At 37.5% G+C, this 22,790-nt stretch overlaps 1 protein-coding gene across 2 annotated transcripts in view; it reads left to right on the top strand.

Moving 5' to 3' along the window:
- Positions 1 to 1,568: 1,568 nt before the first annotated feature.
- The window catches only part of LOC119767078, a 34,425-nt gene continuing 13,203 nt past the window's right edge, over positions 1,569 to 22,790 (top strand). The window contains exons 1-2 of one of the 2 annotated variants that reach the window (XM_038254567.1): positions 1,569 to 2,105; positions 10,890 to 11,158. In XM_038254567.1, coding sequence (XP_038110495.1) covers positions 10,917 to 11,158 — 242 coding nt within the window. In that variant the 5' untranslated portion in view covers positions 1,569 to 2,105; positions 10,890 to 10,916. Of the gene's footprint in view, positions 2,106 to 9,011; positions 9,099 to 10,889; positions 11,159 to 22,790 lie in introns of those variants that run through there. The other variant, XM_038254566.1, reaches the window with a different exon arrangement.

The raw sequence follows: 22,790 nt of genomic DNA, 5'->3' as shown, positions 1-22,790 counted from the left end.
TGCCTGTGCGTCGATTTTAAATGGCTGCGTGCTTTTCTCAGCTGGATTAGCCATGGAAAATTCCACGGGATTAGTGAACACTACCTTTTTGTTGGAAAAAATCACAATTCTTTTTAGGATTTCTATCTAAAAACTCGTTATTTGACAGTTGAGTAACGAGACATGGCAGCGATTTTAAAACATTTTTTTTTTTAATTTTGAGTACGCCATCAAATCAGGCGTCTAATTTAACTCTTATGTCCTTTGACACCGAATTCCTATCTATCATGGGTTTGAGCTACAAATCACTGAAAACGTGTCTTTGGAAAAATCCAGAAAAAAGAAAGGGTCGTCGGGCACCTCATCTAGGAACCTGGGAACTCTGAGAGTTACATTTCGCCTCTCCATATGGGCTCCCTACCCACGTCATGAAATATCCAGAAATCCCAACCCGTGATCATTTCAGGATGCAAATGATTGAAAACGCGTATTTTCGTATGGCCTTATTACCAACTAATTTTTATGTAACGAGTTTAAGTTGGATAAGCGAAAATCTCCACAGTATCCAAAAACCATTTGGGAGAAATAGTATGAAGTTTCAAAAACCTAGCTTAACATTTGAAAAAGTCGTATGAAAACATAAAATGGCGTTTTGACCGTGTCGAACCGTACGTTTCCGAGATATGATTTTTCGAAACAGAAAAATGACGAAATAATTTCAAAATTTCAGCGATGACATGTTTGGGTACCAAAAGTTGCATTTTTCAATTTGAAAAAAAAAGATACCGTAACATCTATCGGTCATCGCTGAAATTTTGAAGTTATTGCATTTTTAGTGAAAAAAGTTGTTTTTTTTTCTCTCTTTTTTGTCATTTTCCTGTTATTGCGCGTGGCGCGTCGAAAAACTCAGTTTTTATTTTCAAAAAATCATATCTCGATAACGTACGGTTCGACATCGCCATTTTTTTTATATGTTATGTGAAATTTTCCGAGGGATCCGATAAAATTATTTTCAGACATAGGCTCTTTGGTCCAGACACGGTCAAAACTCCATTTTAAGATTTCATACGACTTTTTCAAATGGTTCTTTTGCGTCTAAGACAGCTCAAATCGGATGAAATAGCGCGGAGATATGATTTTTAGAAAAAAATGTTTTTTGCGAAAAATGACGAAAATTGCCATTTTTCGAACCACCCTAGCACGATGTAGGTCACCCTTATGGCCTGGCCAAACAAAAAAAAATATGGGTCTATTTATTTTGGCCAAGGAACCCCAAGAAAAGTGTTGAGCCCGATCAGAGAACTTTTGTTTTTTTGTTTTTTTTTTTGGTTTAGGCTCTTTTCAAATGGCATTGCTGTATATGGACAATAGGGTGGAAGTTCTCAAACAAAGCTATATAGTAAACTAGTTGTTAGTGGCAAAATTGTCCTACTGTATTATTTTGTGCTTTCTTTGTTAGGTAGATTATTCAAAAGTAAAATTTTAAATTAACTCTTCAAATATAGGACAGATATGCAAAGGAGGAACCGCACACCATAGGAGAGGTTGGCCATGTGTGCGAGGTTGCTTGCCTCTCTCATCAAACAGAGGCTCCAGGTCAGTCTGAGTTTGAACGTTGACTGGATCGGTATTAGTACGGTGTCTGTTTCAGTCCTGAAGTTTTCTACGCAGCAGAGTGACTCCTTCCTTTGCTTTTGAGCTGAGCTGGTACAGTAATCGTAACAACAACTTTGTAAACAAGCTGCGGGTTCACTTGTGTCCGTATACCTTCTCTGCTCAAGTAACACGCCGACGAGACGCCGTACACCAACGCAGGACCAAGCTTATAAAAGTGTGGGGCTATTTTGAGGCCGGTTCCGACCCAGCCCGTGCTCATTTGCCAGTCATTCGTCGAGAGTTGAAGTCGGTGTCCTAAATCCTTGCGCTCCAGGTTCTTTTTTCGGAATCAGAAGAAATTGCCCCAAATTGACCTTTTGTTTGTGCCAATTTAATTGAGCAGTGATAAGTGGAGTGATTGATAGTGATATTTTTAAATATTTTTGCGTGTTGCTGAGGAGACCGAATCGTCGTGTGAACTCGTTATCAGTGCCTTGAAGAAAGACTCGCTGAATCGCCATATTCTCCAGGTACGTGCTACTTGTGTTATGCTAATGAGCTATAAATAAATGCCAATGGCTTCAGCAATTACCTAAGAAATTGTTATGTTTAATATGACATTGATACAAATAATTTATTCAAACTCATCAAATCAAACTGTTAGGAAATGTCGAAAATCGTCAAACTTTTTACCACCCTAAAATCTTTCTTGCCTCTTTTCACCAACACATGGGCCTAAAAAATTACAAAACACATTTCGGTCGTACATATACGACGCGTTTGTATTTTTAAGTTGCTTGTTTTCCTTCGTTTTTATCGCACTCGTCCCCCACACAGCCTGACTCGTTTTTTTCGGCGTTCTGTTTTGGCCCTTTCTTTTCTATACAATGAATGGTGGTGTTACTCTTGGAAGAAGAGGGTCCGGTTTCGTTTACCTGATGTGCAACGAAACCTAAATACAAGCAAACTATCCAAAAACACATGCGTCTACGCAAGCGAGAGGTCAGCTGAGAATGTTCTGGGAGGTTTAAATTTGGGATGAAGAAAATGTAAATTATGTTTGTTCTTCTTTCTTTCTTTCTTTCTTTCTTCAGAGACTAGTTCAAAGAATCAAAGTCCACTTTACTTGACTATCAAAACGGTCGTTACTACTCACCTAGGGTGGCTCCTCAGACTATTCACCTTCCCAAAAACCGTCCAACTCCAAGCGAAACTTACTTGGGGACACCGTGGTGACTTGCCCTTGACCCCTTAAACAAGTGGAGCATCAACACTTCCCGTCTTCCAAATCCCTTTCCTTGTTCCTGGTGCGCAGTGTAGATGGGAGCGGCCGGCAATGGACGGCTGCCATGGTGGTGAGAATCTGGTTCAGGTGAAATTGGTTCTATTCCTAATTATCGATTCCTAGGCAACTTGGGCTTAGACAATCATCACATCACATGGCGAAAATCCAGTCTGCAATCCGCTAAAATCAGCGTCTCCTAGCGAAGTGAAGCAAAAGTCCACTTTACTTGACTAGGTACAGTAGGGCTCTGGGTCAAATATGAGCAAAATCGGTTAACATTCACCATTGATACTCGAGGGTGAAGTTTGTTTGGGAAAAATCGGAAAAAATTATGAAAAACACAATTGTCTTACGGTTACGTCTGCAGGGCGCGCTACTTTTACCAAAATATTCTATTTGGAAATTTAATGTTCTACAACTTTGTAGAACATGCCAAAGCTGTAAGTCTCGATCCTGAAAAGTTATTAGCGATTTAAAAATGTCATTTTTTTCACCATCTTCAGGCTCGGGTATCAATGGGTTAATCTCAACCAATTTCGCTCAAAATTAACACAGATGGCACCCTATTGCCCATTAAAAAATATAGAATGCATTTTTTCATCATTACATCATCGCCATTTTGGATTTTAAAACTCTAAATCATTTTAGCGTTGTGTAGAGGGCATATTTTAGCTCGACAATCAAAAATTGGACAACGAAAAAAAAATGTTATTTGGTGATTCGACTACCCAATGTTTCGATTATCCGAAGTGAAATTTTTACGAGGCCTTCGGATAATCGAGTCTGGACTGTATTAAGTTTAGTATAAATTCAACAAAATTCTCTTAAATATCTTTTCTTCATTTCAACAAGAATTCTATTATAAATGTTCTAAATGAATAAAGAAATGTGTGACAAGATGGTGGAAAATGTGGAAAAACTTTGTTTGTAATTGTGTAATTAAGCTACTTGGTTTTTATTTATTTATGTTGATGATATTTTTTGCTCAAGCAAAATTGTTTTTAAACATTCAAAATAAGTTTTCTAATAAGATTCCTTCCTTTTCAAACTATTTGCGTATCAGCATCTAGAGTCGAAAATACAACCGTTTGATTTTTACACATTTATGTCGATATGTATCAATAATAAATCTATATTCACTTGATAGTAACTTTACGATAAAAATATTTTAAAATTTTTAAAATCTGACGTTTGAAAACGTCCAAAAAGTGCAAGTGCCTCCAAAGCGATTTTGAAAAACATTGAAAAATGGGGAATCGGGACAAAATGGCTCCATAAAAAAAGATATTTTATAGGCGATTGTCCACGAGGGGGTAGATTTCCAAAAGTGTCCACGTAGTTTATGGATGGTCCCCTTGCATCATAACTCAAATTGTTCGTATGAGTACTAACAATTTGGCTGAAGATAACAAAATCAATAAAGAAAAATAATTTTCAGGAAACTAATTTTATATTATTTTATTGTATTTTTGTATGGATAGCTGCCATAATTGTATATTGGTTTGCATGAACGAACAAATTATGCTAAACAAGCTAAACCCGACAAACTTCGCCTAGTCATTTTTCGTTTCTTGACGTTTTTAGCTTGTTTGTTTATTCAGCTTCCTGTGATTAAAAATTGATTTCACGCAGCTTTTCCCATACAATCTGCAGATTTTCCGGAATCGGTTCAAGAGTGGCCAAAGTTGTTACTCCTTGGACTTATGCGAAGCCAACGCAACAAAGAGCACCTCGATCCGGCGGTCCGTTTTGAACTGATTCTCGTTCGAACAAAACCATTAAAAAATTGTATATACAGTCCAGACTCGATTATCCGAAGGCTTCGGAAAAAATTTCACTTCGGATAATCGAATCACGAAAAAAAATTGTTTTCGCTGTCTTATTTTTGATTGTCGAGCTTATGTATGACCCCAAAACTACGCTAAAGTGATTTGCATTTTTTTAATCCAAGATGGCGGCAAATATGGCGGTTACGAAATATTGAAAAAAAATGCATGTTATTATTTAATAAGCAATCAACTCTTAAAATTTGACTAAAATGGGGTCGCAGAACTCGAATTGAGTAGTGCGGTGCCTGTGTGGACGCTCAGTCCTGTTTTTTTTCGTGTTATTTTCCGTCTCTTTTGTGTCGCTGTTCGAGTGCATGGGGTGATTGGTCATTGTAATTAAATAATGGCATCAGTAGTGCGGTGCCTGTGTGGACGCACAGTCCTGTTTTTTTCGTTTTTTCCGTCTCTTTTGTGTCGCTATTTGTGTACATGGGGTGATTGGATTTCTTCTTCTTCTTTTTTCATTTATTTTTTGTTCGCGCGTTCGTTGGCCGATGAATTTTATTTTTGTTCTCTTTTTATAGTTTTCGATAGAAACGATCCGATTTTTGTTTTTTGAGACAAGCAAGTCGTATTGCTGGATTAAGTCCTTTCCAAATCATCGAGGATCGGAAGGCACGTCGATGGATATGTTTTAAGGCTTATGATATAAAATAATTTTAATGAATTAAGCCCTTCCTACATCACCGTTGATCGGAAGGCACGCCGACGGAGAATTTCTGGAGAATCGCGGTCGAATTAATACTATATTTAAATCCCTAGATAGGTATCTTTCCGCAGCCGGCTGCCTAAGATTTTTAAAATTTCAACCCATAAACAAATTGCTCATGGTCGCATCACCTACCACAGTGAATCCTGACCTCATACCCATCTTACTAACCCCTCTAAACTCATGTGATATTTTGTCGGAGACGCAGTCGATTTGGCGGTCCCATCACTCAAGTGTCGGCTAACATTCCCATCCACTTCCCCGTGTCTTACCACTGGTCGTGGCCGGCGTCGGTATTGATCAGCACGATAGGGACCTTTGAAAATTGCGAAGGGGTGATGATTGGTTCCTACTTTTCATCTGTGGTCCACGGAGCAATGTTTGGGGGTCCTGGTCAATAACGAAGTAGCAGCTACGGGTAGACACCAATGCTATGCTATGCTATGCTAAAATGGGGTCGCAGAACTCGAATTTGATGTTTAAACCAAGAACAACAAAAAAAACGAAAAAAAAAATTGTTTGTAATTCGATTATCCGAAGTCCCATACAAAACTTCTGGTAATCGAGTCTGGACTGTATATTGATTGTGTTTGGATTAAACATGAATTTCGGCCAATTTAAAAAATCTAAGAAATCGATAGTTGTTGAAGAATAACTTTGTTTAATTGAATGCGAGCTTTCTTTCTTATAATAATTTACGAGTGTTTGCTAAACGATATTGTAAACCATGTGTTTTTTCATCATTTTGTCCTTAAGTTGACTTAATTATCTAAATTATTTAAATTAGTTTTGTTTTTCAAAAAAGGTCAGAAAAGCGTAACGCGGTGGCGTTACGCTTTTTGTTTTATCGATTTCTCTAAAACTATGCAATATTTTTGCATGCTTGAAAAACACAAATTGCTTTTAAAAGATTGCAAAAACGTTGCGTTATTTCAGAGAAATCAAAAATCAAATAAGAAAAACGTAACGCACCGCGTAAAAAGAGGTTTCACTGTACTCATTTTTTGCTTTCCAGTAGGGTAAATCTCCGCCAACTCTTACAGCAGTTGCCCCGACCCCTCTTCGATTTGCGTGAAACTTTGTCATAAGGGGTAACTTTTGTCCCTGATCACGAATCCAAGGTCCGTTTTTTGATATCTCGTGGCCGAGGGGCGGTACGACCCCTTCCATTTTTGAACATGCGAAAAAAGAGGTGTTTTTCAATAATTTGCAGCCTGAAACGGTGTTGAGATAGAAATTTTGTGTCAAAAGGACTTTTATGTATTTATTTTTTTCGTTTAGAACAAAATTTTTCACTTTAAAATTTCGCATTTTTTCTAACTTTGCAGAGTTATTTTTTAGAGTATAATAATGTTCTACAAAGTTGATAGATGTTTGGGTACCAAAATTTTCGTAATTAAAAGACGCAACTTTTGGTACCCAGCCATGTATAGGTCATCGCTGAAATTTTGAAGTTATCGCAGTTTTAGTGAAAAAAGTTGTTTTTTTACCAATTTCGTCATCCTCCGGTTTTTGCGCGCGGCGCGTCAAAAAACACGGATTTTATTTTCAAAAAATCATATCTCGGAATCCTGTTAATGAACTCCTTCCATTTTTAAGTATGTTATGTAAAAATGTCCGGGGAATCCGATAAAAATATTTCCAGACATAGGCTCTTTGGTCCAGACACCGTCAAAATGGCATTTTAAAGGAGGAGTTATGATTTTTCGAAAAAAGTGGTTTTTGCGAAAATCGACGAAAATGGCCATTTTTCAGACCACCGTAACACGGCGTTTTTTTTTTTTTTTTTGTAGAGCCTTAATACCACTGCGACCAATTATAGGAATATTGTGGTGTGCCCCATTTTTTATAGCAAATCAGGTTAACCCATCACCATGGAACGGTGAGGGGCAGCTCCTGTTTACTGCATTTTGTCCCAGTTAGGGTCGACCTTTTTGATGAAGTCTATTACCCTACTGGGACGGAACCTAATAAAGTTGGAGGGCTGTAAGACCCCTTTCCCAAAAAATATAATTCTGCTTTGAATCAAGGCACCGCAATTGCATAACAAGTGCTCTGATGTTTCTGTTTCCATCTGACAAAATCGACAAATAGAATCTGCAGTTTCCCCCATATTAAATAGGTGGTATTTACAAGGGTAGTGGCCGGGCAATAGACCAGTGATCACCCTTAAATTCTTTTTATCTAATTTCAGTAACACGGCGTAGGTCACCCTAATGGCCAAACAAAAAAATACGGGTCTAATTATTTCGGCCAGGGAACCCCCAGAAAAACATGCTGTTTTTGTGAGGAATTACTGTATATCTCTAAAATAAAACAAAACAAAGATTTTTAGTTTGGAAAAATTCAAGGGCATTGAGCTGAAAAAATCACTACTTAGGAAATTAGGTTTTTGGATTGAAACCCAATTAAAAACGGCTTCGTGTACCGTGCATATGAAAATCGAAATGTAGTGGCCATTAGTCGAATTAGAAAAAAAGTTATTCCTATAATGTTGGAGAAAATATAAGTTGAAATTTTTCTCAAGATTTATTCATGACAATATTTGATTTGCATCCGGGACCGTGGTGTAGGGGTAAGCGTGGATGCCTCTCACCCAGTCGGCTTGGGTTCGATCCCAGACGGTCCCGGTGACATTTTTCGAGACGAGATTTGTCTGACCACGCCTTCCGTCGGACGGGGAAGTAAATGTTGGCCCCGGTCTAACCTAGAGGTTAGGTCGTTAGCTCAGTCCAGGTATAGGAGTCGTCTCCCTGGGTCCTGCCTCGGTGGAGTCGCTTGTAGGCAGTTGGACCCACAAGCCAAAGGTCGTCAGTTCGAATCCCGGGGTGGATGGAAGCTAAGGTGTAAAAAGAGGTTTGCAATTGCCTCAACAATCAAGCCTTCGGACACCTAGTTTCCAGTAGGAATCTCGCAATCGAAAATGCCAAGACAATGCTGTAGAGCGAATAATTTTTTTTTTATTTTTTTTGCATTCTTCTGAAAAGTTTGATTCAACATCAGACCAATTGAATTCATTTATTTATGTTTCCGAAAGTGACCTTGACACTAAATGAGTTTTATCTTTTTTAAATGCCAAAACCAGTTGCTGATATAAAATACTTTTTTTTTGCGTCTGGAACATTTGGATTTCACTCGAATCAAGAATCCTTACAAAAAAGGCACTTGGGTTGGCCGGTTCGCGAAACAGGATTACAGAGAAGCACAACTTGAGGGTGGACAGAAGCCGGGAGCTTGCGGAATTTAGACTCGTCCAACAAGTTTGAGTTATTAGTTGAACACTGTTTGTTTTAATTTGCAAATTAACTACCATTTTTCTTGAATACTAAAATATTCGAAAGGAAATTGCCACGATCAAAGTGCGTACGGAAGGCTCGCCTATTCCTCCGGTGACCTTCTGTAGCACAGCGTCACCTATATTTCTACGAGCGAGCTCAAACAAAAAAAAAATAAATGCAACGACGACGTTGAGAGTTGAGAAGTGTGACGACGGTTCAAAGTCCAATCGATTGCTGGAAACTACTATTCGTGCAGTGTTGTCGATAAATTACAACCGTTGTGCACGTGTGTGGTTTCCAGTCTAGACCGTGGTGGTGGTGGGTTGAAGATGTTATGAATAGTTTAGTTGAGGGAGGAGGAGATTCAGTTTGTGTTTGGTTTTGAAACGAGGAACTAGTTGAACCCGTAGGAGAGGCATCAGGTGCATTACAAGTAGTTTTTTTTTTGTTAATTTGTTGTATATTTTTGACGAGGGTGAAGAAACTGACAGTTAAAAGTTTTTGCACCATACTAAAAAGCTTTTAAATTTTCAATTTCGGGCAAAAAGCATTAGGGTAGGGTAGTCATCAATGAGACACTTTTGGTTTTCAACTTTCAAAGATTTTTCTCATTTTTTCATCAGCATGTTTTAATGAGCTTTTTGTTTCATTTTCTTTCTTTTAATGTGTTCTAACATTGACCAAAATATGAGATCGATCCGACATCTACAGCCAGAGTTATTCAACTGTCTCATTGTACACGCACTTGGCAGGAACAATGAGACAGCTGGGGAACAATGAGACGCACTACGAAAATCAAGATTTTTCTAGTAAAACATCATGTTTTTGTATTGTTCCATTGCAGGTAACTTGCCTTGAACATTTTAGAGCAATTGTGCCAACATGAAACTTTAATTAACAAAAGTTATACTAAAAAGTATTTAAATTTTGTAAAATTCGTATATTTATACCAAATAACTTTATATTTTTGGTTAAATGAAGTTAAAACTCTATAAATATGCCAAAAATCACTTTTAATTCATGTTTTGAAAGATTTCCATAGATTTTGAAAAGTTTAATGAAGAAAAATCAAAGTGTCTCATTGTTAACCATGAGCTGCAATGAGTGGGGAACAATGAGACAGTCCTGTATACTGGGTATATTCTAAATTTTGGCCAAACCTAATGAAAGGACATTGTAGCCCAACTCAATCCATATGGAACGTCGAAAGAAATTTGAAGAAATATTAGTTTTGGTGTAAATGGCAGCCTACGAGCGAAAAGTAATTTTTGTCCACAATTTACTTTTACACCCCAGAATCAAACATTTATGAATTACTTTTCAAGGGAGTGTCCATAACCAAAGCCACTATAATAGCAGACGTGTATCCAGTAGACACAACTTTCTCCCAAATATGAGCCTGATTGGTTGAAACTACGACTTGTGAGAGCCATTTTATCATTGTTCCCCGTGTCTCATTGATGACTACTCTACCCTACCACTTGCATAACATGAATTGACCGATTGCTCTCGTTCTGTTGGCAAGGCCAACTTTGGCTGAACAAGAGGGAACTTTATCAATTTGCACAACATTCTGCTGTGGAGAAATTCTCTATAAATCGTGGAATATGTTTTAAAATTTATTTTGTCTAAGTACAACAATTTAAAAAAAAAACAATTAAAACGGATTTAATTTTTTTTTGACAAAGGAAGGAATATTTTCAAGAAATACAATTTGTACTTATTTCTAGGTCAGATCTCGGTATTTCAGTATTTTGCTAAATTCGATATTTACAATTTCAATAACTTTTCTTGCAATCAGAAAAATAAAAAAAAATAAAGTAGTTTTAAAAACATTTAAAAAACAAAGATCATTAATTTAATGACATTTTCAAAGAGAATTTTCCCTCTACTACTGCAGAATCTGCTGGAAAAGTTCCAACAGAGTAGTTCAGTTCACTGTCCACTTTCTGCCGTCCCTTTTGCATGCCATTAGAGTGGACAACCGGGTCACACTTTAGCTGGCACGCGTTGGCTTTAGCCACCAGAGGAGCATGATAGGATATTGAACACATGTGGCACTTGTCTGACACTTGATTAAAAAATAATTAACTTTTACTGAATGCAGAACCACAATCAGAGTGCGGCAGTGCAACGTGATGTTTGAGGGAAATCCCTTGGAGGTGAAATGGTGAATAATTTATTGATTGCGGATTATTTTCGATTCGTTGCAGGAATAATAATAAAAAAGCCCAGCCACAATGGACAATCTCCGCAATCTGTTTGGCCAGGTTTCCACGCTGACCTCGTCGAAAACCACCGGAACGGGGCTAAATGGTGGCAGTCCGAACGGAGGGGCCGGTACTAGTGCCACCGGAGGAATGATGAACCCGGGCGAGAGGCAGCGGTCCATCAGTGGGGACTTTTCCGGCATGGGGACGCACCAGAATCGCACGATGAAGCAGTTCAAAACGGCCGACCGGGATAGCTACTACTACATCATGTAAGTGTTGATATTTTTTTGAATTTTGATATACAGAGAAACCTCTTTTTACGCGGTGGCGTTACGTTTTTTGTTTCGTAGATTTTTCTTAAACCATACAATATTTTTGCAAGCTTCAAAAACCGTTTTGTAGATCTGAATATAACCTAAAAATTGCTTTTAAAACATTGCAAAAAAAAATGCGTCGTTCCAGAGAAATTGACAAATTAGAAAAACGTAACGCATCGCGTAAGAAGAGGTTTTACTGTATTTTATTATTATTTTCATAATGATTAACTTTGAAAAATATTCGCAACGGCCTTATCGGGTTACGATTTATCAACTGAAGTTAAAGTACCATGCGTCTAGAGCCTAATGTACTGAGGACTTACCTATATGGAGAAGCGTGGTACTTTTAGTGTTAATATACAGCAATTCCCCACGAAAACACCATGGTTCGAAAAAAAGTTCTCCGATCGGGTTCAAAATTTTTCTGGGGGTTCCTTGGCCGAAATAATTAGACCCGTATTTTTTCGTTTGGCCATTAGGGTGACCTACGCCGTGTTAGGGTGGTCCGGAAAATGGCAATTTTCGTCGTTTTTCTCAAAAATCACTTTTTTCAAAAAATCGTATCTCCGCGCCATTTCATCCGATTTTAGCTGTCTTAGACGCAAAAGAAAGGTGATTAGTTTGGCTATTTAAGAAAAATAGTAAGAAGTTTCAAAAATCTAGCCTAACATATGAAAAGGTCGTATGAAAAATTAAAATGCTGTTTTGAAGGTCTCGGGACCAAAAAGCCTATGTCTGAAAATATTTTTATCGGATTCCTCGGAAAATTTCACATAACATATCAAAAAATGGTGAAGTTATGTTTTCGATACTCTGAGATACGATTTTTTGAAAATAAAAACTGAGTTTTTCGACGCGCCGCGCGCAAAAATGGGAAAATGATGAAAACGGGAAAAAATCGACTTTTTTCACTAAAACTGCGATAACTTGAAAATTTCAGCGATGACCTATACATGTTAGGGTACCAAAAGTTGCGTATTATCGATTTTTTCCCGTTTTCATCATTTTCCCATTTTTGCGAGTGGCGCGACGAAAAACTCAGTTTTTATTTTCAAAAAATCGTATCTCAGAGTATCGAAAACATAACTTCACCAATTTTTGATATGTTATGTGAAATTTTCCGAGGAATCCGATAAAAATATTTTCAGACAAAGGCTCTTTGGTCCCGAGACCTTCAAAATTAAGTTTTCATACGACCTTTTCAAATGTTAAGCTAGATTTTTGAAACTTCTTACTATTTTTCCTAAATAGTCAAACTAATCACCTTTCTTTTGCATCTAAGACAGCTAAAATCGGATGAAATGGCGCGGAGATACGATTTTTTGAAAAAAAAGTGATTTTTGAGAAAATCGACGAAAATTGCCATTTTTCGGACCACCCTAACACGGCGTAGGTCACCCTAATTGCCAAACAAAAAAAATACGGGTCTAATTATATCGGCCAAGGAACCCACAGAAAAATTTTGAGCCCGATCGGAGAACTTTTTTTTCGAACCATTCTGTTTTCGTGGGGAATTGCTGTATAAATACCAAAATCCGAAAAAAACACAATTTTTGTATATGTTACGCAAAACATTCTGAAAATTAATGGAACATAAAAACATTTTTTGCTATGAACTCTTCGGCCCGAAACCTTCAAATCAACAAACAATGTTTTCATTCAAATTTTGATGTTATTCAAATGTCTTACCACTTACCATTTTTCTTTTGCAACGTTGCGAGAAATTTGATCAGCCATTCTCGATATATGATTTGAAAATATGTGACTCTTTTGAAGGAATTTTTTGATCGATTTTGTGTCTTCGGCAAAGTTGTAGGTGTGGATAAGGACTACATTGAAAAAAAAATTATACACGGTATAACAAAATTTGGTGATTTTTAATTTCACTATTTGTCACTAAAACTTGGATTGCAAAAACACTATTTTATTTTTTTTATTTTCTGATATGTTTTAGGGGACATCAAATGCCAACTTTTCAGAAATTTCCAGATCGGGCAAAACATCTTTGACCGAGTCATATTTTTTTTTTTACTTTTCCCAAAACACCGAATCCTTCTCATGATAAAGATTAACGAATAACTCATATTCATTTAACTTTTGTTTTATTGACGGCACAAAAACTGTGTTTTTTTTGTCCAATTCTTGCATGTTTTGATACAGAGAAACCTCTTTTTTACGCGGAGGTTTCACGCTTTTTATTTCGTTGGTTTCTCTTCGTTTTGTAGATCTGAACAAAACTACAACATTTCTTTAAAGAGATTGCAAAAATGTTGCGTTGTTCCAGAGAAACCAACAGATTAGAAAAACGTAACGCATCGCGTAAAAAATGTTTCTTTGTTGTACAGAGAAACCACTTTTTACGCGGTACGTTACGATTTTCAAATTTGTCGATTTGTCTAGAACGACGCAACATTTTTGCAATCCTTTCAATACAATTTGAAGGGTTTTTTTCAGATCTGCAAAACGCTTTTTAAAGCTTGCAAAAATATTGTATGGTTTAAGAGAAATCGACGAACAAAAAGCGTAACACCACCACGAAAAAAAGGGGTTTTTCTGTACCAATAGCCGTGATGACTGAAATGACCCTTATGATGACCATGTTATGTATCCCGTTGGCCAACATAACCGAGGAAGCAAACCCAACCAAAACCGTAACGCTCCATCGCGCCCAATTCCATGCAACCTCCCCTTTTGAAAAACCACCACAAACCGTAACGGTGGTGGAATGTGCATGCCGCTGTCACGTCGGTCGTGTCGGCCCGGCCACAAAAACAACATCGTTTACGCCCGATGGGTAGGCAAGCGACGACGACGTCGAGTTTAACACGCACTAAAAAAGTTAGAACCATTTGGCAAATGGTCAAATGGAGTTGAGCGCAAAACTTTTGATTTTTTTTGCTTCTTTTTTCGAGGGTGGTGCTAAAACGTGGCGAGTTGAGGTTAGGGTTTTTAGTGGGTTGTTTAGCTTTTGCGGATGGGGAAATGAAACTGTTACGAGCAATGGTTTAATTGAATAGTTTTATGATTTAGGAATTTGGGTTACGGGGAAAATCTCGAATGAGTAATACAGACTAACTTTTTTTAATGTTATGACTTAAAGAATGTTAAAGAATTGGGTCAGTAGATTAGTAATCTTATAAGGCGCACTTAATCCACTTCAAAGGACACAAATAACTGTAAATAGTCAATGCATTCACTGCAGCATCGCCCAACTGGGCCCATTTGTCATTGCACTTGACCCTCCACCCTCCCCTTAATTCATATGTCTCGCCCCTTAGTTATAACTCATATTCGTTGAGCTGTTTAACTTACAAGCAAAACAAAAACTGAACTTTACGTCTTGCCGTCACAGTCATAATGCATGGCCGGCGTGGATGAGGACGGGACGGGTATATACTTTATGTTAAAACATGTACTAGCGAATTTTTATCGCGCACTTGCGACGACGACGACGGGCAAGGCTAACGGGTTAATGTGTTTTGTTTTTGTGTCTGTTCTGGCGAGGATGTAAGGGCAGTTGGTCAAGTTTTTCTTTTCCTTCCTGTATCGTTATGGGGCTTTTTATTCTTCTTAGAGTTTGGCTTCTAGAATATAGTTGAAGTTTATCTTCCTTGCATATATGCAAATAAATAATAATAATAATTTGGTGATTACTTAAATTTATTCAGAAAAAAAATTGAGATCCAAAATTTCAAAGCATCAAAAAGATTGTTAGACGAATAAGGCTGGTACAAATATTTTTAAAAGTTTTTGTCACCCCCCCCCCTTCAAAATTGGTCCGAAAAATCAGGGGGCAAAAAAAAATTTTTACAATAAACTTCAAAATTTCAATGAAAATTCAAGTGCAACCAACTGAAATCAAATTAAAATACATTCTCCTGCGTTTAAAATCATTTTTAGCATGTTTGGGTTCATTAAAAAATCTTAAGATTTTTTGAAAATTTTCGATGCAAAATCTTTTTATTCGATACAATTTTTGTTTTTGTCAGATCTTAGATTTTTTGAAAACTAATGATTGCAAAACAACTGAACTAGTGTAAAATGCATTTTAAAACACTTTTTTCATTTAAATGTGAAGACTATGGCTTGTTATTTAAATTTTTATATTTTTTTATTTCCCCCCCCCCCCCCTTGACCTCGGCCAGGGCCGAGGGACAAAAACTTTTTTAAATATTTGCATCGGCCTAAACAATAAATTCATATACAAACAAGACAGACAAGACAGACAAGACAGACAAGACAGACAAGACAGACAAGACAGACAAGACAGACAAGACAGACAAGACAGACAAGACAGACAAGACAGACAAGACAGACAAGACAGACAAGACAGACAAGACAGACAAGACAGACAAGACAGACAAGACAGACAAGACAGACAAGACAGACAAGACAGACAAGACAGACAAGACAGACAAGACAGACAAGACAGACAAGACAGACAAGACAGACAAGACAGACAAGACAGACAAGACAGACAAGACAGACAAGACAGACAAGACAGACAAGACAGACAAGACAGACAAGACAGACAAGACAGACAAGACAGACAAGACAGACAAGACAGACAAGACAGACAAGACAGACAAGACAGACAAGACAGACAAGACAGACAAGACAGACAAGACAGACAAGACAGACAAGACAGACAAGACAGACAAGACGCTAACAATCCAATTGAATCCATTAATCGTTCAAAACAATGATAAACATCGACTTAGAGACTAGCAAAAGTAATTAACCTATTAAGTAGCACCCACCGAGGATGAACCAAATGCTGTTGAGGCCGGCTCCAGCTCAGGGACTTCTGGCCGGGTTGAGAACTCGTTCGACCGGCAGCAGCAATTGCGCCGCGCGTGAGGCACGTACACCACACGACTCATGTGTGCTAAAGTTGATGCGTAAAGTCATGGCAGTACATAAGCGTGTGCTGACATTGGCCGCGGGACGATCGGCACACACATCTACTCGTCTCGGAGATCAATAATAATCAAGAATGAGACCGGGGTTGGTTCCAGGGTAACGAGAAAAGGAAGGAAGATTGCTTTTTGATTTAGTGTGAAATATGATGCAATATTCACGTACAGACATAAATTATAATAAACCAACAAATTTGTTTAAAAACGTTTGTTATTGCTGCTATATTGTTAGTTATTTTGCAGACTTTTAACACAATACTCAGAACATAAAACTTCAATCTTACACCTTTCATTTTTAATCCTCCAGCGCTAATTTTTTTTTACCCTTTGTAGTAGGTAATTATAAGCATTTTTTGTTTTAAGAAACACTTTACTTCTCTTGTTCAATTTTTGCTTGACATGTTTTTAGTTGTCAATTTGCATTTACAGTTTTACGCGGTGCGTTACGTTTTCCTAATTTGTCGATTTCTCTGGAACGACGCAACATTTTTGTAATCTTTTAAAAGTTATTAGCACACGCTTTTTTAAACATGCAAAAATATTGTGTGGTTTAAGAGAAATCGACGAAATAAAAAGCGTAACGCCACCGCGTAAAAAGAGGTTTTTCTGTATCTTGTTGAATTTTTAACCACCTCCTATCGTCACCTTTTGTATGTGTTTTTAGTTTTTAGTTTTCTAAACTTTGAAAAATATTTGCAACGGCCTTAACTGAAGTTAAAATTTTCCGAGCCCTTCGGATAAACGAATCTGGACTGTATCTTTAAAACGATGCATTTTATAAAAAATCTTTATTGTACTTTTCGATTTGAAAATTTGATTCTGCATTGAAAGCTGAAACCAAATTATTTTTTTTTAAGTTAAATTTCTACTTTCCCAAGAACACATTATTTTCAAAAAATGATAACTCATCGGCAAAAGTTTTGTTTATAATTTTTTATGGCTCAAAATTTGCGCTATTTTTGTCCCCTATTACATATAAAAAAATTAAAAAATATTAAATTGGGAAATTTAATTGTAAAAAACTGTTAATTAAAAAATCGTCAATTTTCATCCATTATCAATTATGCATTTTGCATTTTTTATCATTTATTAGTTAATGATGTCAACATTATTTGCACCTTCAGAAAAAAAAACAAAAATATTTGTATTTTTGACAAAAAACGATAATTATGGGAATGTTTTCGATGTTCTAAAAACATTATATTTTCTCAAAATAAGAAAAAAATGACGATGGTTGAAGATTTGAAATGAATCGGAATGTTTTCTCCTAGTATTAGAAGAAGACGCCTTAATAAGAGATAATATTTTTTTTGGTAAATATTAACCCTAAATATTGATGGTCTGGATTTAACCATGTAGTTGGGAAATTTTCGATATTTCCTAAGGTGGTTCACGTGGATAGATCCTTTTTGATTTTTTATAGTTTTCACAATACCTTTATTAAGACCAAACCAAACAAAATTATGTTCAATGCTTTTGTAAATCGATCGATTTTAACCAGGAAAAATAATTTTAAATTTAATTTCTAACTGAAAAGCCTAACTGAATAAATAAAATGTTGTTCTGGACCCTAAAAATACTACAAAATTCTTTTCCTTTAAAACTTTAAATCATGAATTAGTACATTCGAAGAAATGATACCTAAAAGGTTCTTCTGACGCTTTTGGCAACGGAATAAAATGTGTTGGACAAATTGGCTTGGATTGATTTGTCCAAAAAAATTCTGCAAGTCAATCTTTATTCTTAAAATACACCCAAGGTTAAATCATTTTGCAACATTAAGATTCAGCAAAAAAAATGAACAAACTCTTTCTATCCTACACAGCTAAAAAAGTAGTTATCCAGCTGCGTGTAAAAAGCCTGGGTGTAAAATAAATATTGCATTATTTTATGCAATTTTATGTTATTTTAAGCCCTGAAATATGTAGCCCATCAGTATGGGAAACCTACTTGAGCGAAATAACAAGCTCATATATGCGTTTATCCTTACATCTTTCCATCGGTCTGATGGCCGAGTGGGCTAAGGCGCCAGTCCTTATTGTTGGTGCTGGGTTTGAATCCTATAGTTAGATCTTTATCCGGAAGCAACTAATATCTCCAATAAAACATGTTTATAAGGACAATCACCCACTTGCAGCAGTTGTAGTGAATGTTGTTTTCCACAATGATGTTCGCAGCTCTCCTCGCTCCAAAACCGCAACTCTAAAGCCGTTTGCTGGATTGCGCGAACCTTGCGCTACCTCAACTCCGTACTCAGCTCTCAGTCAGCACTAACCGTTGGTAGCGAGCGGTCGCAGGTTCGTCGTCGCCGTCGGTCAGCAGTCTCGCGAATTCAGTTCGTCGCGTCGCGGCCACGAAATATTAATCATCATCACCATAAGCATCAGTAGCACGTGAAGCAACAGAGAGTGCCCCCTCCTCCCCTTGTGTGGTGGTGCAGCTCATCGTTTGGAAGTTGTTCGTGGGTTTTTTTTCTCTGGTTCCCGGAATTCTGTGCTGCGATATTATACAAAAAGGAAGAGTTTTTTTTAGCCGGTGAACTCTCAACCCAACAAAGCCGTGACACAAAGTCCCAAAAGGTGCTCGTAAAACGATTTTCGGTGTAGCGGTTCTAATTAGTGAGAAAAAAAGGAAAAGAAAGGAGACGAAATAACCGTCAGGATTTCTCACCACTTTGGCATGACAAGCCCCTTGAGAAAGTAAATCTCGACCGTTGACGACCTTGGAGCTGCTGAACCTGCTACCGCTGAAAGCGAGAGACCAGTTCCAGGAAAAAAGGCAATAACTGTACGTTTCTGTTTGTGTTCTTGTTCGGGAGCGCTTCCCGGTTGTAAATATTAGGTGAAATACACTTTTACTTTCAAGCGAGGAGCGCCATTCAAGTGCTCTGAGGTGGTGAAGACCAATCCGTAGTATCTACTGGTAGAGTGACCAGAGAACAACAATTTAAACGATGATTCTTGAACTTTTTGAAACTGAGTTTCAAACTTTAAGCCAAATTTTGAAACAAGGAGTATTACTTTATGCATTATTGCAGATGTTCTACTGTCAATTATTTATGAAATATGAATAAATTTATGATCATATTTTTTCTCAAGTTTTATGCCTTTTTTCGATTTGTGATTCAATAAAAAAATAAAGGCCTTTAAGTGGCCTGTTTGATAAAAATACAAAAATAATCGCTCTACAATGTATTAAACACATTATAATAGCGATTTTTGCTTGTTTTGACCCCTCTTCGATTTGCGTGAAACTTTGTCCTAAGAGGTAACTTTTGTCCCTGATCACGAATCCGAGGTCCGTTTTTTGATATCTCGTGACGGAGGGGCGGTACGACCCCCTCCATTTTTGAACATGCGAAAAAAGAGGTGTTTTTCAATAATTTGCAGCCTGAAACGGTGATGAGATAGAAATTTGGTGTCAAAGGGACTTTTATGTAAAATTAGACGCCCGATTTGATGGCGTACTCAGAATTCCGAAAAAAAGTATTTTTTCAATTCAATTCGGTTTTTTTGGTGAATAATCAAGATACAATAAGTTCTTTTGAGGTACATAACAGCGTTTTGGAGATCCTTTCAGCTGTGTGTTACATCATAATCCATTTTGGAACAATTACACAGTTCAACAAAAAATCAAATGTTTCTTGTCTCTGAGACGAGAATATGTGTTCCTAGTAGATTTTTGCCTGCTGAATCCGAATCCGGGTCCAGAATTGCTCCAAATGGTCCCAATTTCGAGATACACCCGTTTGAAATGTTAGTTTAGGCCAAAATTAGCTACTTTGTCGACTATTTTACAAAAGAACTATTGAATAAACAAATAAACCAATACATGTATCTTAAAGTTCACGTTCTCCCCTTTCTGAAACACCCCTGGTTTTTAAAATTTGATTGTTTCTACGCATATTTATAGACATTTTAAAATTAGAATTTGACTTGCATGCAAATTGGAAAAACTTGAATGAGAAGCAACTGAAAATATAATTTTGAAATGGCTATAAATATGCGTAGAAACAATCAAATTTTAAAAACCAGGGGTGTTTCAGAAAGAGGAAAACGTGAACTTTAAGATACATGTTTTGGTTTATTTGTTTATTCAATAGTTCTTTTGTAAAATAGTCAACAAAGTAGCTAATTTTGGCCTAAACTAACATTTCAAACGGGTGTATTTCAAAATTGGGACCATTTGGAGCAATTCTGGACCCGGATTCGGATTCAGCAGGCAAAAATCTACTAGGAACACATATACTCGTCTCAGAGACAAAATCTTGTTGGACTGTGTTATTGCTTGTAAATAAAGGTGTCACCAAGAGTAAGAAAAAATAAAAAAAAAACTTACTAAGATTGCAAGGGAAAGGGGATAGAAATAGAGAAAGCTTAGAACTAGATCACAGATTTTTATCCTTTATAGATGTGCTTGATCATCAGCTCCCCAAGGGCCAGGAATTGCTCCGCTTTGTTACGGCAGGTCCGAAACCGCGTCATCATCTTCCCTGCGAGAGCAAAGAACTCTGGCAGGGTAAAGAGATCTTCTCTGGTAACTTCTTGCTGGGCCGTATTGCCACTGCCGGCAGCGACCACGCTGGCGAACAATCGCCCCCATCCAGGAGGGAACGCTGAGTTGTCCGCTGGAACCGTACGATGACCAGCTGCCTTCACGGTTTCGCTCGTACTTCGCTGAGGAGGGTGGGACGCTGCTGCTTTCTTCTTCCTCTTTTCCTGCTCCTCGAGGTAGTTTTTCCGTGCGTTGCATCCACGGTAGTTGCTGGTATGGTTACCTCCGCAGTTGGCGCACTTGATGCGCGCCTTCGTTTGTTCTGCCTTGTCCCCCAAGTTCGCTTTGCACGGCAGTGCACACGCCTCAGAGAGGTGTGATTCACCGCACTTCACACAGCGGGGCGGGAGGTTGCAGTTCCGCGAGCCGTGGCCGAATTTTTGGCAACGGTGGCATTGTGTTGCGTCCGACGGGTTCTTTGAGTAAAACCGCCAGTTTACCCAAAACCCGTCCAACGCCTTAGTTCGCCGCAGGTCTTGAATCTTGACGGTTCCGCGGTAGAAGTACAACAGGTACAGTGTGTGTGTACCTGTTACTGTTGTCTTCCGCGAGAGGACTTTTATGTCACGCGGCGTTATGCCAGCACCCGAGAGGTCCTTCTTGAGGTCGGAGATCGGGCGGTCTTGGTACCCCTACAAAAAAACGTTTTTTTCATCGAAAAAACACTAAAAAAGTTTTAAAAATTTTCCCATTTTCCGTTACTCGACTATAATTTTTTTTTTGGAAATTTCATTTTATGGGAGATTTAATGTACTATTCGAATCTACATTGACCCAGAAGGGTAATTTTTTCAGTTAGAACAAAAATTTTCATTTTAAAATTTCGTGTTTTTTCTAACTTTGCAGGGTTATTTTTTAGAGTGTAACAATGTTCTACAAAGTTGTAGAGCAGACAATTACAAAAATTTTGACATACAGACATAATGGGTTTGCTTATAAACATCACGAGTTATCGCGATTTTACGAAAAAAAGTTTTGAAAAAGTTGGTCGTCATCGATCATGGCCGTTCATGGTCACCCACGACAGACACGGGCGACGAAACAAAGAGAAACGCAAAAAGTAACTTTTAATTTTTTAAAAGGTATTTAGACCAAATTATATATTTTTTAAAAATGTTTTTATTGAGATGAACAGAAAATTGCAACCTCATCAAATGTATTATGCTGGTCTTGAGAAATGCCACAAATTCCATTTGATTACTGATGTCTTATGACTGGGTTGCCAGATTTTCAATATTGAAAGTTCCTTCAAATACCGAGTCAATAATGTTCAATTTTAGATTTTTTCAACAAATTTTTTATTAGCTGTTTGGGTTGCTTTTGAATACTCCTGACTCAAGGCGGTTTCAAAAACATTCAATAAGACTTTGACCTTTCAGGTATACACATTAGATTATACCAGATCTTTAATGACGTTTTCCTCATGAGATCAAAAATGTAAATTTTCTTACAAAAGCTCAATTTTTTTAGGCAAATGAAGCAGATCTGGTGCTTGAGTTCACTGAGCTCAATTTGATATTAATTGAATATCGAGTTCATTCCTGGAGTTTTTTTTAATGGTTCAATAAACCAAATTTTCAGTGTTTGCTTGTTGGGTGTTTTTTAATACCCTTGACTCAAGGCGGTTTCAAAAACACCCAAAAAGGAAAAAAACTTAAAATTTGGTTCATTGGACCTTTTTTTTTTTTAAAAAAGTCCAGATTTGTTGTTGTTTAAATATTGTTTCGGATAACTTGAAGCTGGAATAAGATTTTGAATTATTTTTAAAATAAACTACGGTCACCCTACCCACCTCGGCCCAGGTGTGTTACTATTTGAGGATTCGAGGAAAAGTCTGCAAAAGGCAACATCGTGCCGGCATCACCGCCGTGCGGGAAATGCTGCAATATCAGACGACGGCCGGCGACTGGCAAAACGAGATGTGATATAATACGTTCAACCAGAACACGACGGTGCCTAAGTCTGCCGTCCAAGTCAAGTCGCCGTCGTCATGTATGGTGGCTTCAGCCCAGTTCAGTGAAAGAGAGTTGGAGAGAGCGAGCCCCATCCATTTGGCAATATATTGGCGCGATTCAGTTTTTTTTCTGCTGCTTCGACGAACCATTTCGGTAC

The sequence above is a fragment of the Culex quinquefasciatus genome, chromosome 2, assembly GCF_015732765.1.
Source record: "Culex quinquefasciatus strain JHB chromosome 2, VPISU_Cqui_1.0_pri_paternal, whole genome shotgun sequence".
Taxonomy (NCBI): Eukaryota; Metazoa; Arthropoda; class Insecta; order Diptera; family Culicidae; genus Culex; species Culex quinquefasciatus.
This window is presented reverse-complemented; position numbering and strand designations above follow the sequence as displayed.